General features: G+C 45.9%; 1 protein-coding gene across 4 annotated transcripts in view; it reads right to left on the minus strand.

Moving 5' to 3' along the window:
* TNS1 (tensin 1) overlaps positions 1–13331 on the minus strand; it is a 401409-nt gene extending 388078 nt beyond the window's left edge. For 3 of the 4 annotated variants that reach the window (XM_063429256.1, XM_063429255.1, XM_063429254.1), the window contains exon 1: positions 12950–13330. In XM_063429256.1, coding sequence (XP_063285326.1) covers positions 12950–13060 — 111 coding nt within the window. In that variant the 5' untranslated portion in view covers positions 13061–13330. Of the gene's footprint in view, positions 1–12949 lie in introns of all 4 variants that reach the window. The other variant, XM_063429252.1, reaches the window with a different exon arrangement.
* Between the last annotated feature and the right edge of the window lie 11085 nt (positions 13332–24416).

Below are 24416 nucleotides of genomic sequence, written 5' to 3' on the forward strand. Positions count from 1 at the left end.
AAAGCCGACCTGAAAGAGGCCAACGCCGCCCTACACAAGTCCCTCTCAGAGGAACTGCGCACCATGCGGGAAGACATTCAGGGCACCCAACAGAAGGTGGCCCAATTGGAAGCCGACTGCGACCACATGGCAGCGGCGCAATCCGCAACCACCTGCAAACTCCAACAGCAGGGGGTCCAACTACGGCAAATGGCGCAGCACATTGAAGACCTTGATAACCGTGGGCGGCGGCAAAACATACGGATCAGAGGTATGCCAGAGGACTTAGACCAAACCACCCCTATCAGGGACACGTTGTCAGAGCTCTTTAACAACCTCCTCGGCCGACCGCCAACCACCCACATAGAATTTATTAGGGCACATCGGGCCCTCAGGCCGAGAGGACCCCCTGACGCCCCTCCTAGAGACATCATTTGCTGCCTTGCCCACTTCCAGACAAAGGAAGACATCCTACACAAAGCCAGAGACACCAAACAAGTGATCTCCAATGGGGTAGAGGTACAACTGTTCCCCGACCTATCACCAGCGACACTTGCCTACAGGAGAGCGATGCGCCCTCTCACACGGGCACTGCAGACCAACAAGGTCCGTTACAGATGGAACTTCCCTACGGGCCTACAAGCAACCACACAGAACGGTCCTTTCACTGTGAGAAGCGAAGAGGACATGGAAGACCTCCTGAGGGAGCTACACCTCACGCCGGTCCAAATGACCTGGCCAGACCCTCTGAACTTTTACTCCTTTCCACAGGGGCCGAACCCCCCAGCCCCAAGCCAACAGCAACGAGTGAGGAGGCCCCGACAGCAAGCTACGAGACCGTCTGGCGCACCACACTAACGGCCCGAAGTGGATATTACCCGAGACTGGACATTGTGAAAGACTTGGCCTAACCCTGCACGGCCCTCCTGAACACCCCCGACCACATGCCTTCCCGAGACACTGCCTGAACTGTTTACCACACGGAACCAGCACAGCAATGTGGAACTGTTACCGCAAGCGACCCCCCTGACGGGCCGAGCCACCACACCAGCGGAACCACCGAGAACTGAGATGGACTAACGCTGGTGGACTAATACTAACACTGCCAGACCTGGCATACAGAACTGCTGTGAGCCCTGGCTACTACTAATACTGCCAGACCGGGCATACAGAACTGCTGAGAGCACATGCTCGCAAGTACCCCAGGGCCGTTAAGGAGGGGGGAGGAGGGGGGGAGGGGGGGGACCTGACTCCCTGGCTGGGGCCTGTCGCCGCCACCCACCCGGCCAGTAACGACCCTCGGCGAGCTGACCGGGAGGGGTGGTGCCGGCGGGCCACACCTGGGGAGAGGGTTCCGGGGTGGCCCGGAGATACTGGAACCCGGGGTAGCCAGATCGCAGACTTGACAAACATTGATGGAGTGACGACAGGGACCCACGGGGCCAACGCACACAGAGGGGCGACGACACCGGGGGTGACCTCAAGCCCACTCACTAAGCACACCCCGGAGCCAAGACGAAGCGGACAGACCACTGACAGACAGGGAGCGCACAACACACACTACCCGCTGAAATAGAGACCAAATGGACGGGGGGGATTGAACGGGAGGGGGAGGCGAGGGAGGGATCCGGGTCATGACATAGAGTAATAGGCCTCTACAGGCAAGCTTCACGATGTCCACAGCTAGTTGGCCAAAACTTTGTTATCGTTTTGATAGACTCGTTGTCTAATGTATGCAATGTTAATGTTAATGTTTTAATGATGTTCTCGATGATATTGCTAAATTTCGTTGACTTTACTCCCACACAGGCCACGAGGCCACACAACCTCGGGCGAGGATTACGACACCAGCCACATACGAGACGCGCATTGGAGCCACAGGGGATCGACACGGGTCTGTGACGGCAGTAGGTGACCAAGGAGAGATCCGACGGTTACGGACCGGACTCAGACGTGCCCGCTAGGTGAGCCCTGACCTCCTTTCACTACCCCACGGGACGAGGCGTCAATCCAAGGTGGGCTGCCCACACGGGTCTCAAGTGGAACCGTGCGCCGCAGCTCCCCGACGCCTACACCCAGACGCCACCGTAAGGTGACGAGACCTATACACCCCCCTACCCCTGACACCTCCCCCTACACCACGCCCCTATACCCCCTCCCTCACCCCGCACCCCCCCCCACTACTGACGGAGAGACCCCACTAGGCAAAACATGGCACTGACCCCCGCCCCCCTCACTATCATGACTGTCAACGCCAGGGGACTCAACCAGCCCGAAAAACGGACTGGAGCCCTGAGGGACTTCCATGCCCGCAGGGCCTCAGTGGTCATGATCCAGGAGACACACTTCAGGAAAGGTGACAGACCGAAACTGACGGACCACCACTACCCGCACGGATACTTTAGCGACTTCCAAGGAGGCAAATCTAGAGGGACTGCCATCCTCATTAACAAACGAGTGCCGTTCCAGGAGGGGGGGTGCCTCACCGACGACGAAGGTAGATACCTTTTCCTCAAGGGCAAGATAGCCGAGCAGACTTACACATTTGCAACCATCTACGCCCCTAACAGACGTCAGTGCCGCTTCCTACTCCAGACACTACGCAAACTCCACACGTTCGCTGAGGGGACACTGGTACTAGGGGGGGACTTTAACATCACACTGGACCCAACCTGGGACTGCTCCTCCGGCACGTCCCATACCCCACCACAACAGCTACACTCCCTCAAGTCACTCCTTAGATCACACCGGCTGGTAGACTGCTGGAGAGCTCATCACCCCGACGAAAAAGACTACACACACTTCTCCCACCCCCACCAGACATACTCCAGAATAGATCACTTCTACACCACACAACACGCGTTACCTCTAGTGGAAGACGCGACGATTGGTGTGGCGACGTGGTCGGACCACGCACCCGTTACCCTACGCTTAAAATCCCCGCTCTACCGCCCCTCCATCACTAAATGGAGACTCAATGAGTATCTCCTGACCAGAACAGACCTCACAAACCACATCGGAGGAAAAATCAAGGACTATTTCCTAGACAACCCCCCAACAGAGACGTCCCCGACGCTTAGATGGGAAGCCCACAAATGCGTGATTCGGGGACACTTTATACAACAAGGGGCCCTACTCAAGAAACGCTCCGAGGCCCGCCTGACCCAGATCCTGACGGACATCCAACACGAGGAAGACCTAAACAAACACTCACAACACTCCACACACCAAACGAAACTCCTACAGCTGAGACGCGAGTTAACCTCGCTGCTCCACTCTAAATTCCACAGGGACGCGATAAGACACAAAGCGTTCTTTTCCATACACGGGAACAAGAGCGGAAAACTTTTGGCCAAGATGCTTACCAAAAAGAGACAGCTCACATACATCGACAAAATCAGAGATAAAAGCGGTAAACTCCATCGCCTCCCGACCGACATACTGACCACTATAAGGACGTACTACGCGGACCTTTACTCCCTGCCACAACCACACACAGAGACGGCGAAAACACGACTACGAGACAAAATACGCACATATCTCACCACCCACACATCCCCGACTATAGATGACACAACTGCAGCACTGCTAGACGAACCTATCACTCTGTCAGAGCTGGCACAGGCGATCAAACAAACCAAACCGGGCAAGAGCCCAGGCCCTGACGGCCTCCCATTAAAATACTACAAGACCTTCTCGGACAGTTTATACCAGCCACTAGTAGACTCCTTTAACGCGGTGAGAGAGGGCCAACACATCCCCAAACAAGCCCTGACAGCCCACATCACCATAATCCCCAAGGAGGGCAAGGATGGGGAACACTGCGGGAATTACAGGCCAATCTCCCTCATCAATTGCGATGTCAAACTCCTTGCAAAGATCCTGGCGTCGCGGCTACAATCGCACATCCCCAGGCTGGTCCACCCAGACCAGGTCGGGTTTGTGGGAGGTCGTGAGGCCAGGGACAACACCATTCGCACACTCACCCTCATGCACGGCAGGGGGGCGGGAGCCGGGGGCCTTCTCCTGCTGTCCACAGACGCGGAGAAGGCCTTCGACAGAGTCGGTTGGACATACCTTTTCGACACCCTGACACACGCGGGCCTGGGAACCCACATGATGCGCTGGATCACCGCCCTATACCATGAGCCGACGGCACACGTCCTGGTTAACGGCGCGCTGACCCCCGAACTCACAATACACAACGGCACCAGACAGGGCTGCCCCTTATCCCCACTTTTGTTTGTCCTAGCCTTAGAACCATTCCTGACACATATCAGAAGCAACATTGACATCACAGGCATCACGACGGGCGACGTCCACCATAAAGTGGCCGCCTTCGCAGACGACCTGTTATTCTTTATCACCAACCCAGAAATAACCTTGCCCAACATCCAACAGGCCTTTAAGGAATTCGGAGAGATCTCCAACTTAAAAATCAACTATGCTAAATCCCACATCCTGAACGTCAATATCCCCAAAAGACGCGCTGACCCCCTACGCCAGAGCTTCCCATTCCAATGGGCAGACCAAAAAATCAGGTACCTAGGAACCTGGCTGACTAGGGACAGCAAAGACCTCTTCCAAGCCAACTTCGCCACCACACTCACCACCTTCCAGAAAGACATGAAAGAATGGGCACACCCACACATATCCTGGCTCGGGAGAGTCCAGGTCATCAAAATGAATTTCCTCCCACGCCTACTATACCTCTTTCAAACCATCCCAATTAAACTCCCCGGGGCGTTTTTTGCCACACTAAACACAGCCATGATCAAATACATCTGGGACGGTAGACGTCCCAGGATGAAAACCACCACCCTAATGAAACCAAAAAACATGGGGGGCCTAGCACTGCCGGACTTCCGCTCATACCACACGGCCACACATCTCCAGAGGGTGATGGAATGGACGAAAAGCGGAGTCCATAAAATGTGGAAAATAGCGGAGGAATCGGAAGCGAGCATGCCGCTCGCAACCATACCCTGGGGCAGGAAGGACCCAGACACCCGAGCCATGTCCCCGTACATTAAATCCACTCTGGACATCTGGCGCAAAACGGCGAAAACACATAGCTTGGCACCCTACCCATCCCCCCTGACACCTCTGGTACATAACGCAGACTTCCAACCGGGCTTCGACCCGAAAGCCTTTCAAAACACCCCCCAGACCCCGATTCCGAGACTGCACCACGTCATCACCAACGGCAAATGCACACCACTAACATCCATGCTAGGAGGTGAGACACCCACCTTCACACAATGCTTCAAACACGCTCAACTTACCGCCTTCATACGCACCCTACCGCAAGGCACCGCACTCACCAGGACCCGGACAGCGTTCGAGACACTGTGCGATAGCCCAGACCCAACGACACACGGGGTCTCCCTCATATACACATTATTACTAACAGGGACACCTACTGCTAAACCTTTATTCATGGGGAAATGGGAAGCGGCACTGAACACGACATTCACAGACGCAGAATGGGAGCAGATATGCTACCTCACCCACCACTGCTCGACACACAGCAAGACCCAGGAGACAGCATTCAAACTCCTGACAAACTGGTACCGCACCCCACACCTCCTCCACAACATAGACCCAGAACACACCAATCTCTGCTGGAGGTGCGAGAAGGAAACAGGGACCGCAATCCACGTATGGTGGGAATGCGAAATAATTAGACCATACTGGGAAGACATACACAAAATTGTAAAGATGTTCTCGGACGCCCCCCCCCCCCTGGAACCGGCAGCAATGCTCCTTCACCACACCACAGTATCTAAATCCAAATACAAGAGGTCTATGACGGTTAGGATCCTAAACGTAGCTAAACAGATAGTCCCCCTCTACTGGAAACAAAAGACCGCACCCCCGCTGAGGGTATGGTTTGCCAAGATGGAAGAACTTAGGGCCATAGAAAACCTGCTCATGTCAGCCTCAGACAAACCCCCCGACATACGCTGAGACCTGGACATTGTGGCTCCTTGAAACCGCCAAGGACACCTTCCTGGACAAGCTCAAAGACAGAGACACGACTGGACCCCGACCCCCCCCTCCCCCCCCCACCACGGCTTAGACTGAACGCGACTCGAGACTGGAACCCAGGACCGGCCCACCCTGGAGCTCCAATGCGCACCTCCATTCTACTAAAATAAAGACACGTTCACTCTGCGCTGCTACCTACACAGCAGCACTCAACATATCACGCTTTCAGACACAGGTTTAAGTATACCACAGCGGTCACACGCAACGCCCCGCTGTGGCACACATAGCTAACAGATCCCGAACGGGAAGGAGACCCAATACCAAGTACTGCAACACTCCTCCCAGAAGGTGCATACTACCATGAGCCTCGAACACACACTAGGGATGCAAATAATCCAAGCACACGAAACTTGACTAACATAACGCTGCATGCCCACATGTTATACGGGACCTGCGAGCCAGACATTACAAGGGGCCTGCGAGCCCAACTGAACATGCAAAAGTACTGCCCTCAACAAGGGACAGGGCACACATTATGCTCTTGCTCAAACACCTGTGACACTGTATCAACCTGTTTACTTACCCATGAGGGCCTGCGAGCCCGAGATCTTTTTGATACTGATCGTTAAACCTGTCTGCATATTCTAACTTGACTAGAGACCTGCGAGTCTCCAAACTTTGAACGTAAACAAAACAAAAATAAAAATTATATTTACAAAAAAAAATCATGCAATTTGCATGCAGTAATATATACAGTTATCAATCAATCAATTTTGTTAATCAGTGTCCTGCCCGGGGTGGCATAGTGCGAGCACATCCTTAGACGTGCTGAAGACCATGCAGACAGTGCTTCATTTCCAGTCTGATAGGCTCGTTATGGGCATCACCACTTACGTGAGTTACGTCACCGGCGATGCTCACTCAGGGTCCGTCCTTTGTGCCAACGGAATATTTCCCAGTGTTGGGAAATAAAATATAGGGCTGTGAATAGCTAACTCTGGCACACCAAATCTTTGTGAATTTAATTTCCCATATGTAAATTAAAGGAAAAGTCCAAGCACTATAACCACAACAGCATGTTATTCTTTGCATGACCAGCAAATAAATTCACATATAAGATTATTCACATAGCTCCAAACTTTAGAGAATTAAATCTGAATTGCAAAATGTTGGCAAAAAATAGTCAAGATGTCGCTACGGTGGATTTGGAGAAATATACCACAGCAGCAAGAGATAAACCTGGTAATCGACCTACTGAGTAAGAGGATGGAAACATCTCCTACTGGGAGACACTGGCTCTGAACGTGCTTGAGACGAGGTGGGCGGGGGTGGCCTGCAAGACTAGGGTCGCACAATCCAACCTATCCCCCTTCATCCTTCCCCCCACATATTATTTATACTTTAATCCCCCCTCCTTTTTTATTTTTTCTTCCTATCTCTCTCTCTCTCTTTCTCTCTGCCTCTTTTTACTTACAGCAGACCTAACATACTAAACTTGCCTAATATTGCTCATTCACCTTTCCTGTCCCTCAAGCCATGGCTGACACTCCAATATCAATAAGCAATTAAATGGAACTAGCACAATATTTCTCTCTTCCCTGGGGCGCCTAGATTACAGGATATGTGGGCGATATACACTTTGGACTTACACTAGGGTCAATTGTTTAGGGTACACAGATTGGAGGTATTCACACCACTCTCAAGCAAGAGAGAAATAATCTCATACGAATGACAACACAGGGGGACAACAGGAGAGATTTAGTTGAGACAGCACACACACAGCACCGGAATTCCTGGTAAATAAAAGCATACATGGGGAAATGACAAGGGAAACCCTAGGATGATAGGACCAGGCACCTTAGCACGACTATGGGATTATAATATCGCTATAAATCAGCTACCTTCCAAATGCAGCGCAATGGGCCTCAGAGAACAGGATCATTTGTGGTTGTGCGAAAGGGCCCACCTATAGGTGATCCTTTTACTACCATAAGAACTTACACTGTGACCCAAAAACCATTATGTACATATTGCAAAGTCAAAGCTACTTGAGGGGTATACTTCCTCGAATTTATGTACCATTTACCAATGTTATTCAAATTCTTTCTTCTTTCTTATTTCTGTATCGCTAACTAACTTTGGAAAAAAAAACAAAACCGAACCAATAAACAAAGATTGACAAAAATTTCCATAGCAGCAATTTTTGCCTAAACTTTGCAATTTAGACTTAATTTGCTAAAATTCTGTGTTTCGAGAATAAACCTGTGTAACGTGTTCAACTATAAAAAGCCTATAGTTTGATTGCTTCTAATCAGCTCTTTATTTAAGTAAAAATAATATTACTTGGCTTGCTGGGGAGCAACGCTGAAGATTATTCCACTCTCCTCTTCACCACGTTAAGCACAAAAATGGTGATGATGCCGCTAGAGGTATACAGGTAAGGAAAGTTAATTATATTTATTGGGGTTTATTCACTAATTGTGAAAAAAAAGAACTTAAAATCTTCCGTCAAAATAGCCAACGTTTAACCAGACAAATCTACAATTCCAATGTTAGTTTTTCACAATTCACGGTTTGCAATTTATTGTTGCCAAAAAATTGTACTTAATTTGTTTTTTTTATATTCATGGTAGGAGCCTGTATTGTAATTAGAGTTCCAAACTAGCAATTAAAGAGTTAATTTTAAGAAGCCCCTCTAAGTTCCCCGATGTGATCTATGGGAAGCTTTTGGTTATAAAAATATACACCTCTTAGTTCACTAAGTAGTTGGCTGGGAATGGGCCTGAAGGGATAGGCTGGTCTGGGACGGATGAGGACAAAAGTCTCCAGGGCTAATGTTATTTTAATTACTTAGGCCACCCTGGAAGTGATTAAGTCATTCCAGAGGTATGTAAAGGGAGGGCTACACCTGCTGCAGAACTTCCAGGGGAGCTGTCAATCATCTGCCAGCGTTCCAGATTAATGATGGATAACCTTTACAATTCCCATAAAGCTCAGACAGACTTTGGCCCAAGTTTATCCACGTTTGTCCTAACTGTTTCTCCATTGCCAAGGCTGTATGTTTTATTTTTTTTTTATTTTTTTTTATTTTTTTAAATTCTTTATTTTTGTAGTGCACGTTAAAATTACAGGCAAGCATGAGGTACCCCGAGGGCAATCCCCAGGCTTTCCACACAAGCATGCGGGGTACATTCTTAACTGGCACATTTTTTTTTTTTTCAGGCTTAAGAAACATAACAGTAAGGTTTCGCTTTACATTGATATAGAAGTATAAGTCATGCAAACATGGTTAAATTAATGCGGTAACCGTGGGAATTAGTAGCATGTTAGAACTAATTAGATTATTTCCACATTAAAGGTACGGTTTTATGTTAGCAAAATGGGTTCACGTTGTAGAGACAGGCATATTACAGGTAAAGATAAGGACCTCGCTTAGCGTGCTTTAGCATGAAGACTGATTTGCGAGATAGGGTAAAGATTATTTAGACGTAACTTAGTGTTTGAACATCTGTTAACGCATTTAGCTGAAACATAGTGCTATCCAACGGGATTGGGTAGAGATTGCAAAACAAAACAAGGCAAATAGCTAGATATTAGGATCGTGCTAAAATCGGCATGTATAACATACTATTCGTAGGCACATAGTGATTATGGGCACATATTGATTATTCAGTGGTACATAGTTATCGTTACATATCTCTCTGGGGGTTGCGCTCTGCATCTTGAGTTTGTCCTGACTGTCTCTGGGCTCTGTTCGTGTTGTGAGCGGCTGCTTCCTGCGCCGGTCAGCCGACCCCTCTTGCGGGCCATGCTGGGGATGTGTCCGCTCTGCATCTTCCTAACGGTGCAGGGTTCCGGCGTAGATCAGTCCCCATCAGGTAACTTGGAAGGTTGTAGCGGTGGTACAATGGCCAATCTGATCTCCCTGTCCCACTACGTGCAGGGATCGCTGCTCCGGGACCTTGGGTTGCTCCTTTCAGCTTGGCGGTGCCGCGTGTCTTCTGGGGCTCCGGTTCCCTGGAGTCCCCCAAGGTGTGCGGGCGTTGGGACTGACTGTGGTCCCGTCGGGCTCCTCGTTCAGAGGGAGGTTTACCTCTCCGGGCAGATGCTTGGGGCCTCTGTTTGCCGTGTAGGGTTGGGCGGCTTCGTTGGCCCTGTGGGCGCTGGAGCTGGTGTACAGCGGCCATTTTGTATCGGCCTCGTGGGCGCTTTGATGAGCTGACACCATGTATTTTAGCAGGGTGATGCTGTATGCGCTGTTCAAGTTTGTGCCAGAAAGCTTCGAAGATCGCTTCTAGCCGTGCCGAGTAATCTGCTTGTTCAGTGTAGCTATCGGTCAGTTTCTCCGCCCCCATCTCGGGTTGCTCAGGCTCCGTTATGGTGGCAGCCTTGGAGGTACTGCGTTTCTGGTGAGTTACAGGCTTAGTTGTGGGGGTAATCGTCCCCAGCGAGGACCGGGATATCCCCCGCCGGTCCATAGGGGGGGGTAGCAGGGCTGTGCTGGGTTCTCGGGTGTGAGCGTGTTCCACGCCGGGGGATCGGCCGCTTCCCCCAGGCGCTAGGCCCCCCTCCGGGTTAGGCCGCATGGCCGGTGCTGACAGTCTCATATCGTATCGAGACATGACAGGTATCTGTATGTTCCTCGATCGGTTCTGTGTCACATCCTGGGCACCGTGAGCTGCTGTCTGCATTATGTGGGTCAGTAAGAGCTTAATTGGGCCCACTGGTGCTGGAGCTCTCAGTAAGTGCGACCGGCCATCTTGGCTGTCAGGCCCCGCCCCCGTATGTTTTATTTTTAATGAGGTTTTGGAATAACTTCATACCTAAAGTGTCCCTACTTGGGGTCCAACTCCCTGTGACCCCAAAATAGCAGTCAGATGTCTCCTTGGATCAAGCAGCTATTACCTCACTAATTAGATATTATATCCCTGTATGTTATGTTTTTTGAAGTATGACATATGACATGTCATGATTCCCTTTTATTCCAGAAGTTTGGTCCTTAAGGGGTTAAACATCTGTATGGACTCTGATAAAACCACCTCTTCAGGCAGAGAATTCCATATCCTTATTGCTCTTACTGTAAAAAAAACTTTTCTTTGCCTTAGATGAAATCTCCTTTCTTCCAGACTAAATGTGTGACCTCGTGTCCCATGTATAGCCCTGTTTATGAATAGATTTCCAGATAATGGTTTGTACTGGCACGAATATATTTGTATAATGTTATCATATCCCCTCTCAGGCGCCATTTTTCCAAACTTAAGAGATTTCAATTTTTTAACCTTTCTTCGTAACTAAAATTATCAATTTTGGAGCTTGTCTCTGCACTTTTTCTAGTGCCATAATATCCTTCTTTAGAACAGGTGCCCAACATTGTACATCATATTCAAGGTGTGGTCTTACCAGCAATTTATAAAAAAGGCAAAATTATATTTTCATCCTGAGAATTTATGCCCCTATTTATACATGACAAAACCTTACTGGCCTTAGCAACTGCAAATTGACATTGCATATTGCTGCCGTTGTCCCACTTCAGTTCCCTGGTGTCCTACATTATTAGGAAACTATACCCAGGCAGCATGGGGCGAGCACATTATTAGACACACTTGCGCTGTGCAGCGGGCAGTAGGACCACATAGTTAGCCTTTTAGACAAGCTCCCTGCATGGTCCGGATAGCAGGAGGCCGGTCTGGCTGACTGTCAGTGCCTTTTCAGTTGTGGGCATGCCCATTTTCTGAGTGAGTCCACCCTTTATGGGCGTCACTAGTGACATGTGTGAGGTCACTCACGATGTCCCCTTGTGGTCCCACCCGCCTGCCCCGATTTGCTGGTGTGATAGGTATGCACAGGGTTATATACTGAGAATTCAAACTGAATCTCAAAATTAAAATTAAAATGGCAATGTTTGCATTGCAGGGGTAAGACAGCCTTCCAGACAGCCACTAGAGGCACTTCCTGTATTTTCTCCGAGTTTAATCCCGTGAAACATTGTTGGCCGTAATCACTCTGTGCATGAGCCCTTTCAGCGTCTTCAAAATCCCCACAGGGACGCATTGATTCAAAGAGCTCACTGCAGAAGCTGTAAGTCATGAGATTTGCAGAAAAGCATGGACTTCAAATTATATTTTCATATTATTATTTTGGAATACACAGTCTATATGAAGGTTGGGCAGACGGTGGATCCCCAGATGTTGTATAGCTTTAACTTCCATGATGTAACTAAAAAGTGGTCAACCCAACCTGCAGGGCCCTCTGAAACTTTTCACAGCAATGAATTATAGCAGCGGTGCCCAAAAGGTAGATCCCCAGAACTTGTAGATCTACAACCCTCATGCATGATGCTTTGCATGCCTTTACAATGCTTTGGAATGACAGTTTAGTTTTAAAACATCTGGGGATCTATATTTTGGACACCCAGAATTATAGCATATATCTAGGGCTGCCAGTCCCAATATATATATATATATACAACCTGCATTCAGTGGTGTAATAAATAATGAAAAGTTCCGCCCCATAGCATAATGCACTTATAGACAGCAGGGGGGAATTCAATTATTCTATAATGATATTTCCTATTAGATTTACAGGGCAGCACTCTTCATGGCCTGCCCATCAGCACGTTTAAGCAGTACGAAGGATCTGGCAGTCCTTTTACAGCTCACTTTTTGGGAGTGCACCAGTCAGGTTGGTATAATAAAGCAAAATAATGTCCTTGCTGGAAAAGGGCAAAGATAAGAACATAAAAGAAATCTGCGGCATGTACAGTAAATAATGGTAACAATAGTATTTGAACAAGGAGACATTATTTACCCCAGAAAAAAAAGGAAAATTTCTGGCCCACGTGAACCATAATTGGTAACTGGCAGCAGGAGGTCCTCGTCCCCAGCCAGGTGGCTTCCAACATGGCACCATTGGAAGATGCCAGTTATAGCACATCCAGGCAGGGAAGCAGGACATTTAAAAAAAACGCTTGGGTCTTTACCTTAGCAAGGAGGCTCTTTTTTTCCTCCTTTGTTTTACTGTCATCTTGGTGGTCGGTGGACATCTGTGGGATGTCTTCTTCACAGCAGAGGAAACTCACAGTGCATCCCATGCAGACTGCTAGGCAGATCCACCCACCCGACTGAGCAGGTGGGTTTACAGGCTATAGAGCCACAGATATGAGTGCCAGGCTGGAGAACCAAGAATATGAATGCCAGGATGATCAACCCAGATTAATCATAAAACCAGGCTGGTGACCCAATGTTAGGAATTCCAGGTTGGTTAACCAAAGTCAGTGATGGCCACTCTGTGTTTCCCAATTAAAGATGCCAGGTAATTGGTGCCAGGCTCAGAAATCAAAGTTACATAATGGCTGACTTCTCACTAGTGATGCTGGAATAGGATAAATAATCTTCCAAGGTTACAGAATATTGAAAGGCAGTTTGAGTGAAGATAAACCCTGGGCTAGAGGAGATATCAAGCAAGTGATAAGAGACAATGGGTTCTAGACTAGTGATAATCTCAAATTTTCCAAATGTGGTCAATGATAATCTCAGATATTCCAAAACATGGTCAGTGATAATCTCAGATATTCCAAACCTGGTCAATGATAATCTCAGATATTCCAAAATGTGGAAAGTGAAACTCTCAAATATTCCAAGCCTGGTCAGTTATAATCCCAGAATATCTAAAGCGGATTGGTGATAATCCCAGTGGTTCTAAACCAGGTCAGTGATAATCCCAGAAAGTTTGAACCAAATCAGTGATAATCCCAGAGACTCTAAACCAGGCTGGAGGTGATACCAGTTAATCTAAATCAGACTAGTGACAAACCTTAAACCAGCATAGTGTTAAATCCAGGTATTCCAAAACTGGCAAGTATACAACCAAATACTCTAAACAAAATTAGTGTTAATCTCAGGTATTGTGGAGACAGGTTAGCAAAAATGTTTTTGTTATTTTATATCTGGCTGTAAAATCAAAGATATTATAAAATAGGTTTGTTAAAAAAATCCAGTCAGCCAAGCTAGGTTTAATTCCAAGTGGTCTGAGACAGACTAGCGATGGGCACGGTGGTCTGCTCCAGAATAGTGAAGGTCCAGGTGATCTGAGTCAGGCTAGAATTGCCCCAGGTTGTCTGCTCCAGGATAGTGATGGTCCAGGTGGTCTGAGCCAGGCTAGTGATGGTCCCAGGTGGACTGAGCCAGGCTAGTGATGGCCCGGGTGGTCTGAGCCAGGCTAGTGATGGTCCAGATAGTGTGAGCCAAGCTAGTGATGGTTCAGGTGGTCTGAGCCAGGCTAGTGATGGTCCAGGTGATCTGAGTCAGGCTAGAATTGCCCCAGGTTGTCTGCTCCAGGATAGTGATGGTCCAGGTGGTCTGAGCCAGGCTAGTGATGGTTCAGGTAGTCTGAGCCAGGCTAGTGATGGTCCCAGGTTGTCTGAGCCAGGCTAGTGATGGTCCAGGTGGTCTGAGCCAGGCTAGTGATGGTCCGGGTGGTCTGAGCCAGGCTAGTGATGGTCCCAGGTGGCCTCTAGGTGGCCCATCCCAGGCAGGTAGAGGAAGCCCGCAGTGCCCATGGCTGGAGTTACTTCTCTCCTCACTCACAGAGCAGGGAATGAGAAGGAGGGGGATTTGGTCTGGAACTTGCTTGTTTTTCTCTCCCCTCCCTGCTCCTCCTCCTCCCACTCTTCAGGAAGTCACAGGGGCTCAGAGATGTTCGCTTAGAAGACCTGACATTACAATGTCACACTCACCTCCCTGTCAGCCGCTCCCTCTCCCCGCCAGGTGGTCTCCCCAGTGCTTCATCTGCCTCCCCAAAACTCCTCTGCCACCCCAATGCCTCCCCCGCCATCTGCCTCCCAAATGCTCCCCCCTGCCTCCCCAATGCTCCCCTCTACCTTCACAATGCCCCCTTGTCCCTCTGCCTCCCCAACCCTTCCACTGCTTCCCCAATCCCCCTTGTCCCTCCAATGCTCCCATTGCCACCCCAATGCCCCTCTCTGCCTCCCCAGTGCTCCCTCTGCCTCCCCAATGCCCTCTGCCCCCCTAATGAGTGACCGAGTGAATCCAGGTCTATAATTTTGCATGAAAACGTCATATGACAGTTAAATGGTTAATCCTAACCAGGATCAGGCATGGTTATCCTTTTTCATATTTAAGAGTTAATCGTTTTCAGTATCAGTCAGGGTAATACTTTTGCATGATTTTTTTTTTTTTTTAGCAATTAAAGGGTTAATGATTTTCTATATCACACAGGGTAATGATTTTGCATGATTTTTTTTCTTTCAGCAATTAAAGGGTTAAAGATTTTCTATATCACACAGGGTAATGCTTTTGCATGAAAAAAATAATCTAGGAATTAAGTGTAAATAATTTTCAGTATCTGAGAAAGTTGATCTGGTAGTTTTGGGGTTAATCCTTTTTACTCTCAGTAGGGATTCCCACCCCCTTAGAAGATGGATAGAATAGTTTGAACATGTCACATTTAACTCATTCCATGACACTGGTTGCTGAACTGGTAGAAATCAATTCAGTTATAATATACAGCCACCATCAGAGGATGGGAGACACAGCTCTGAGCCACAGGTCACCCTCTGCATTAATGTATCACAATGTAAACTGCATCTACACTAGATAGATATCTACACTAACTACGTAGAAAAACAAATGATGGATCAAGCTTCATGTTAGTTATATCTCCATTATTTCTACATACAACATTGAGCTGTGTGAAAATCTGCCATAAATTATTAAAGGAATAACCAGAGGATTATAATGATTATTACAGTAGTTATGGTGCAAGGACCGTGAGTGCATGGGCTACAGTTTTTATGAAAGCATTTTTGAGAGGTTGTTCAAAATCTGCAATTCTCTTGGTACCAATGACTGACCCCACTGTTGCGTCAAAATAAAGAGGAATTTCACTTGCTCATAAATTATTGGAAAATAAAAATCTGCATCTCTTTGGCAGCAAAGTTTGAAAAAAGCCCTAGGCATGCACCATAAACACTCCTTACACCATAACCACTGCAATAGGCTGTAATTATATAATAAACTGTAATGATACAATAAGCTGTAATAATACAATTAGCTGTAACCATGCAATAATCAGCAACAATACAACAAGCTGTAATTATACCGTAAACTGTAATTATACAATTGCTTGTAATGATTAAAAAAAGCCGTAATAATATTTAAAAAAACTGTAGATATGCTTGGAGCGTCCATTTAAAATAATTTCTGACCGGAGAAATCATGGAGTGGAGTGACTATAAACAGGGAACATGGCAAATATCTAAAACAAAATCTACACTATTACTTAAGGGAAAACAATACAAATTTAGATCGCAAAGCATACTTGATCAGATAAATGTGAGTTAAACTTGTTTTGTTGCAACTAGATTCAGTTGAGGAGATCACTAGATCGTCTGCTGTTTGCAACAATCGCTTATGGCAGATAAAAAAAAAGAGAGAAATCTATAAAAATGGTGACTTTTATACCCTCTACATTATCTCGATAGGAGCTGATATGATTTATTGGCTGTTTTAGCCCCAAACATCTATTGCCTCTAAGCCATAAAATTATCCCTCACCCCGCCGCTCACAGGGCCAGGATATAGGACGGACTGCTTCACTGGGCTCCCCTAAATCCCACAGGTATCTGGAACCCCGACAATCATTCCTCCGGTCCTCCATCCACTGTGCATGGTTTTAGAGATAGAGAGATAGGTACAGCCGAGCAGCCTCCCTGGCTTAACGACAAGGAAAGGCAAAAGTGTACCTATGTATATTGAGTGATTGCTCAAAAATACGTTAATGCAGAGAGAGCTAAGGTGAGCTATACACAGAGTATTCAACTGTGGGACAACGTCTACCTTAGGTACGATGCTCAGCAAAAAAAGAGAAAAGAAAAATAAAAATAAATAAATTTTATTAATAAATGTAAAACCACAACGTGCTAGTGTACAAAACTGTAAACCTAAGTTAGTGTTAACCAAAAAACCAACATAGGTGTAGTAAGTGAAAGAAATTAAAAAGAGAGAACAATCTCTTCCAGGACCTCTATCTTATTCATATATAGTGAGGAATATCAGGACTTATTGAGTTTATTCCAGGCCGCTGGGTAGGTGTGTAAAAGACCTCAAACCCTTCTTGCGGTAACACACGGGAAATACGTATATTGTAGGCCCATATAATAAGGTTTCGTCCTGAATTGGGAATGTATAGGTAAAGATAGACCGAGGGAACAGGCACTTTTGCACCGTGCCCACGGGAAAATAGTGGCGGTCACAATTGTATACACACTGTTGCTGTGTAGCTAAATTAGTAATTTATTAGCGGTCTAGTTGTAAGATACTTAGTGACCGTAGGATTGTCCATATGATATCTGCAGCCTAAAGACATAGATAGTCAAATATTACATAGATTGTCGGCTGTTTGTATCATTAACGGACTCCTCACATGAACACTAGTAAAGTGCTGTACACAGAGCAGTGATTGTAAGGAAGAGGAAAGATTCCTCCCCGTGCCTCCACAAGCACTTAGCGATACAATCACTTAACAGACAAAATATCTTAAGGTATGATGACTTAGTGCGGAAACCAAGCAAAATCGATAAGCGGTCTAGTGAAAGGAACCGCCACTCCCCGTGCCTTCGAGGGCACCTAACACCCAACCCGCTCGAACAAACAAAGTATACTGAGTATATAAATTAGCTTATAGTAAAACAAAGAGAGTATATACACTAAAGATGAGAAAAACGTATTACTGGGAGTGATCCCAGGTGTACTTCACAGCCACCTAAGTAAATATGGTTATATATAGAAAAGTGGAACCCACCCAGAATACGTGAATTATAAGACAGAATAACCTTGTTTAGGTAGATATTCCGGTATGTGTTTCTGTATGGATAAATCAAAAGGCTAACATAGCGTAAAAAATATATAGAATATTAAGTCTCAATATATGTGATATAGGTACACTCACAAACGAATGAGAAAAACGAGCCTTTCACCCACTCAGGGGTACTTTGACGAAAATGAGCAGTAGTCTGTTATCTAGGCAGTAGAAGTTCTGGCAGTTGCTCAGGGTTCTGTCTTCCGAACCATGGGATACAAACACAGCGTTCCAGAACGTCCGTTACAGATCCCGCCCCTACACAGTCTCTTCCTCCCTCTGGATGACCCGCTGCACTTCTACTGCACAGACTACTGGAACCTATCGCTGCGGACACTGCAAGGCATGCAAATACATTAAACCCACTAAAATCGTTACAAGCTCCATAACAAAAAAAGAATATAAAATTAAGGAGTTTATCAATTGTAGCTCGACGAGGGTAGTGTATATGATCACATGCAGCTGCAGTATCCAATATGTGGGAAAAACTTATCAACAACTGAAACGCAGGATACTTCAACATATCTGCTCCATTACTAACCCAAACATCTCCACTCCAGTATCGAATCACGTCCGCAACTATCATCAGGGTGACCCAACACACCTTACATTCCAGGCACTGGAAAGACTAACTTTAAACTCCAGAAAAGGGAACTTTAACAAAATTCTCCTGATGAAAGAGTCCAGATGGATCTATGCCTTAAAAACACTAACACCTGACGGTCTGAACGAAGAGTTCAATTTCACTCCTTTCATACACCAATGAACAATCTATAGGAAACTTTTGCCTTTAGTATAGAACATGACACATCCGGGCACCATCTTTGGGGGTCTATTCCACTAGAACCGGGCCAATATATATATACATAATTTGATCGGTCCATGTATATACTAAAATCAAACAGATTTTTAGCCTATCTTCTTCCCAGAGGTACAGTCTAGTGGGTAGCAGAATATAATATAATTATGCTGCAGCCCCATCAATATCGAGCTACAACTAAATACAGGCACCCATCAGGATGTCTGCCCCATGTACTGGCAATTTCAGCATATTCAACACTATTAGAATCCCATGTTCCTGGCATCAAACCCAGCGCTGAAGGGGTTAAGCGACTCCGCGAAGAAGCCCCGCCCACTCACTCCGTCATTAATGACGTAATGAGAATTCACCTATCAGACGATGGTCCTTCTCACCCAATAGGAATCCTTACCTCCAGATTTAAACCTAGACGCAGTGTACCGGCCGGTTCCCCTCTGACGAGCCAGGTCGGGCGAAACGCGCGCGTCAGGGTGTCCTTCAGTGCTTCTCCTATGATTTAGTGATAAGCACTGTAACCAGCGACCACGCTACTCTCTAACTATATTGAATTTCTCCTACATTCGAAGGCTTGTGTGCCCATTCGAGCTATTAGGCAGCGCACTATTAGTTAGAAGTTCTTATCAGATCCTCGCCACACTGAGGATAGACATCTCTTCCAGGGGTGTTAGCATTGAGGTGCCCTCGAAGGCACAGTTTTCCAGGGCGATGGCAGAATAACTTGGCTACACAGGCAGACCAGCCTTCTCACCTAGCGATAATGACCTTTGAAATTCACTATCTACTTTGATTAACTAAGACAATCTTAAACGACTTAGTGGGATTACTGTTAGGTGCCCATGAAGGCACGGGGACTAGCAAATTTATCTCCTCATAAGACGACTGACTAACTCCGCTCTAGTAACCATACTAAGCTAATTTATATACTCAGTATACTTTGTTTGTTCGAGCGGGTTGGGTGTTAGGTGCCCTCGAAGGCACGGGGAGTGGCGGTTCCTTTCACTAGACCGCTTATCGATTTTGCTTGGTTTCCGCACTAAGTCATCATACCTTAAGATATTTTGTCTGTTAAGTGATTGTATCGCTAAGTGCTTGTGGAGGCACGGGGAGGAATCTTTCCTCTTCCTTACAATCACTGCTCTGTGTACAGCACTTTACTAGTGTTCATGTGAGGAGTCCGTTAATGATACAAACAGCCGACAATCTATGTAATATTTGACTATCTATGTCTTTAGGCTGCAGATATCATATGGACAATCCTACGGTCACTAAGTATCTTACAACTAGACCGCTAATAAATTACTAATTTAGCTACACAGCAACAGTGTGTATACAATTGTGACCGCCACTATTTTCCCGTGGGCACGGTGCAAAAGTGCCTGTTCCCTCGGTCTATCTTTACCTATACATTCCCAATTCAGGACGAAACCTTATTATATGGGCCTACAATATACGTATTTCCCGTGTGTTACCGCAAGAAGGGTTTGAGGTCTTTTACACACCTACCCAGCGGCCTGGAATAAACTCAATAAGTCCTGATATTCCTCACTATATATGAATAAGATAGAGGTCCTGGAAGAGATTGTTCTCTCTTTTTAATTTCTTTCACTTACTACACCTATGTTGGTTTTTTGGTTAACACTAACTTAGGTTTACAGTTTTGTACACTAGCACGTTGTGGTTTTACATTTATTAATAAAATTTATTTATTTTTCTTTTTCTTTTCTCTTTTTTTGCTGAGCATCGTACCTAAGGTAGACGTTGTCCCACAGTTGAATACTCTGTGTATAGCTCACCTTAGCTCTCTCTGCATTAACGTATTTTTGAGCAATCACTCAATATACATAGGTACACTTTTGCCTTTCCTTGTCGCTATGTTACTTTTGGGGTTACCCCCCGTTCTCTAAAAAGTGTACTTCCCCTCTGGCTCTTTCTCACTCCCTGCTGGCCTCCCTGGCTTAATGTTCGAATTTAATTAACAGGGCTATTCACCAAAGTGAGAATTCAATGTGAATTTTAAATTCGAGGCAAAAGCAGCCGAACTGAAGGCATAATGACCTTAGTGACCTTAAATTTGAAATTCACTTTGATTTCATGTCGAATCCTCACGCAGGGATAGGCAACCTTCGGCACCCCAGATGTTGTGGACTACATCCCCCTTGATGCTTTGCCAGCATCATGGCTGTAAGAGCATTATGGGGGATGTAGTCCAAAACATCTGGAGCGCCGAAGGTTGCCTATCCCTGCTTTAGTGATAAACTCTGAATATGTTTTTTGCCCTCTGGCAGTTCAATGCTACATTCATATATTATTTTATACATAGTTTCAATCTTAAGGAAGTAGGAAGCAAAGTCACATTTCTCAAGCCCAGCGCTATTCAGCAAATGGAAATCTACTAGAATCTTTGTTTTTAACATTTATTTATTGTTTGCATTTAATGATTTCCCAGGTTGTGACGTTTATTTAAAATACATTGTGAAACCAAGCTCTTCCTTGTATTGAAGAAACGGAAATCTTCCTTGGCACTGGGTATGCCAGCTTGCATCGATCATGTCAGTCTTGGATGGCATTTATCAGTAACCTGCCACAAAGATCCATCTGTATTTAGAACGTCCTATTCTTGCAGCGGTTGAGACAAAAAACTAAATGATTTTTTGGAGTGTAATTTTAATTAATCATTAATTCCTTTCAATAAATGCTATACTGTGATGAATTTTGTTTTTGTTTTTGTTAAAGAGAAGCTGGCAAAAAAAAAAAATCACTGTTTAGTAGATATACCCCCAAGCACTTGAATGTATTTACTTATGCATATTTTCATTGGGATATATCTAAAAACAGCTTGTAAAAGCTGCAGTTCTCTTGTCAGAAGCCTTTGTAAACCCTCCCCTTCTAGCCCCGCCCAGAATTTCTGTGGCTGTCCAATCACAGACTTCCCAATGCAGCTTAATGAGAAATCTTTGCAAGGCAGGTGCTCTGGGCAATTGCTGACTCTTGACTTTAGCTTCACTGAGGGAAACAACAAGGAAGTAAAAGGAGCGGCTGTCTGGTTGACATCCAGGGAGGCGTAACCAGGTTAATTTCTAAAGTGTAAATTTCTACTGAAATATACACTTTTTGTCAAATGAAACAAGAGGACGTACTCTTCACACATAAATCATTTCAGCGAGCTACAATGCTAGGTGTTTGGAGTGTCTCTATTAGGATACCACTCTGTCTATTCACTAAACAGTAAATTTTGGAGAACTGGCAAAGGGATTGAACATTTTAGGCTAACAGCTGAACTGGTGAAAAATAGAGAAGGCTAATTCACCTTAGGGATGTGCATGGGCAAAAAAAAGGGTTAGATTCCTGTCATCATTCCCTTAATTTTCCCTCCCTCTCTTGGTTTCCCACTTTTCAGAAATCCAAAGCACTTTGGCACTTCGGTTCAGCACTTCCGAAATTCGGCAATTCGGAACTTCGGCAATTCAGTTCGGTTCAGTTCGGCACTTCAGAAATTCGTCAATTCGGCAATTCGGAAGCATCCGAATGTCTGAATTGCCGAAATTTGGCCAAATTTACATTCGGACTGAAACGAATTGCACATGTCTAATTCACCTATCTGGTTTCCAATTCACCACACTTCACTGTTTATTAAATAAAGTCCATCCATATTCTATAAACTCCATCTAGCATGAAAGCTCGTTGAGCAGGGCCCTCAACCCCTCTGTTCCTGTCCATCCATTTGTCTGGTTACAATTATGTGTATGTTATTTCACCCATTGTGCAGCGCTACAGAATATTGCTGGCGCTATATAAATAAACTGAATGTTCTTCGTGACTTTATCAATCACATTGTCTCTGTATCTGACTGTATCTGTATCCAATGACTTTTTTTCAGAGTTTCTGTGTCACTTCCTGTCTCAGTTAGAGAATTTTCTAAAATTGCTGCAAATAGTAAAATAAGCTTAAAAAAAAATGTAAATATGTTGCTTTACCATTGAAACCGCTAGAATGTTGCTTATTCTAATGGTTTTAATAGCAATTGCTCCACTTTGAGAAGTTTGTTTTCCTTTACTGTTGGTGACATTATTATCATTGTTATTTATATAGCGCCAACTAATTCCGCAACGCTTTACAATATTATGAAAGGGGGGGAAATTTACAATACATGATACAATTACACAGGGACACTGTAACAATAGGTAGATGAGGGCCCTGCTCAAACAAGCTTACAGTTTAGAGGAGGTGGTGTACAAATACACAACAGGGCAGTAAGGGTGACAGCCACCAAACAAGGTGGAAAAGTAGCAGAGCTGGAGGTGAGAGTGGAGAGTGTTTTTTTAGGAGAGCAAGAGACAGATTTGGATCAGTATAGATAAGTTACTCTGGAAGTCCATAAGCATTTCTTAACTGATGTGTTTTGAGGGACTTCTTAAACTTGATGACTAGGGGAGAGTCTGATGGGGGTAGGCAGGCTGTTCCAAATGAAGGGAGCCACCCGCGAGAAGTCCTGCAAGCGCGAGTTAGCAGTAAGAGTGCGAGCAGCGGACAGGAGAAAGTCACCGGCAGAGCGGAGAGACCGAGAAGGGTCATATCTATGAATCAGGGAAGAAATGTAAGAGGGGATAGAGTTGGTTAGAGCTTTATAGGTCAGGGTTAGTATTTTGAATTGACACCAGCCAGTGTAAGGATTGACAGAGGGATGAGTTATGGGAGGAACGATGGGTGAGAAAGATCAGCCAGGCGGCAGTATTCAATACCAATTGTAACGGTGCAGTTCGGCTTTTGGGGAGACCAACTAGGAGATAATTACAGTAATCCATGCGAGAGATTACCAGAGCATGAACAAGCTCCTTGGCAGCATCTTGCGTGAGAAAGGGGCAGATGTGAGCGATATTTTTAAGGTGGAATTGACAGGTTTTAGCAACATACTGGATATGTGGTGCAAAGGTGAGGCCAGGATCAAAGATAACACCAAGACAACAAACTTGCAAGGGTGGACTGATACAAGCACCATCAACTTGCAGGGAAAGCGAAGGAGGAGTATCAGCATTATGAGGGGGGGTAAATAAGAAGCTCAGTTTTAGAGAGATTGAGTTTCAGAAAGCAGGAGGACAGCCAATCAGAAATAGAAGAAAGACAAGCAGTGACACGTTGTAGGACCGTGGGGGAGAAATCAGGGGAGGAGAGATATATCTGGATGTGTTATACAGATGGTAGCGGAATCCAAAGGAGTTAATGAGTTTGCCAAGAGAGGCAGTATAAAGAGAGAACAGAAGGGGACCAAGAACAGATCCTTGGGGGACTCCAAACGAGACAGGGCGCGAGGAGGAGGTGTCTTTGCAAAAGGAGACACTGAACGAGCATTAGGAGAGATAGGAGGAGAACAGAGGACAGTGTCACAGAGGCCAAGTGATTGAAGAGTTTGGAGGAGGAGGACATGATCAACAGTGTCAAAGGAAGCAGAGAGGTCAAGAAGAATTAGTATGGAGTAGTGGCCTTTGGATTTAGCTGTGATTGGGTCTTTGTAACTTTAATAAGAGCAGTCTCAGTAGAGTGGAGAGGGCAAAAGCCAGATTAAGGAGGGAGTTGAATTTAGGAAGTGAGTCATACGAGTAAAGACAAGTTTTTCTAGAAGCTTTGAGGAAAAAGGAAGCAGGGATATGGGACAATAGTTGGAAGGGAAAGACGGGTCTAGGGTTTTTTTTTAGGATGAGAACGACATAAGCATGCTTAAGGGGAGCAGGGACAACACCAGATGAAAGAGAGCA

The sequence above is a fragment of the Pelobates fuscus genome, chromosome 8 (genome assembly GCF_036172605.1).
Source record: "Pelobates fuscus isolate aPelFus1 chromosome 8, aPelFus1.pri, whole genome shotgun sequence".
Lineage (NCBI taxonomy): Eukaryota > Metazoa > Chordata > Amphibia > Anura > Pelobatidae > Pelobates > Pelobates fuscus.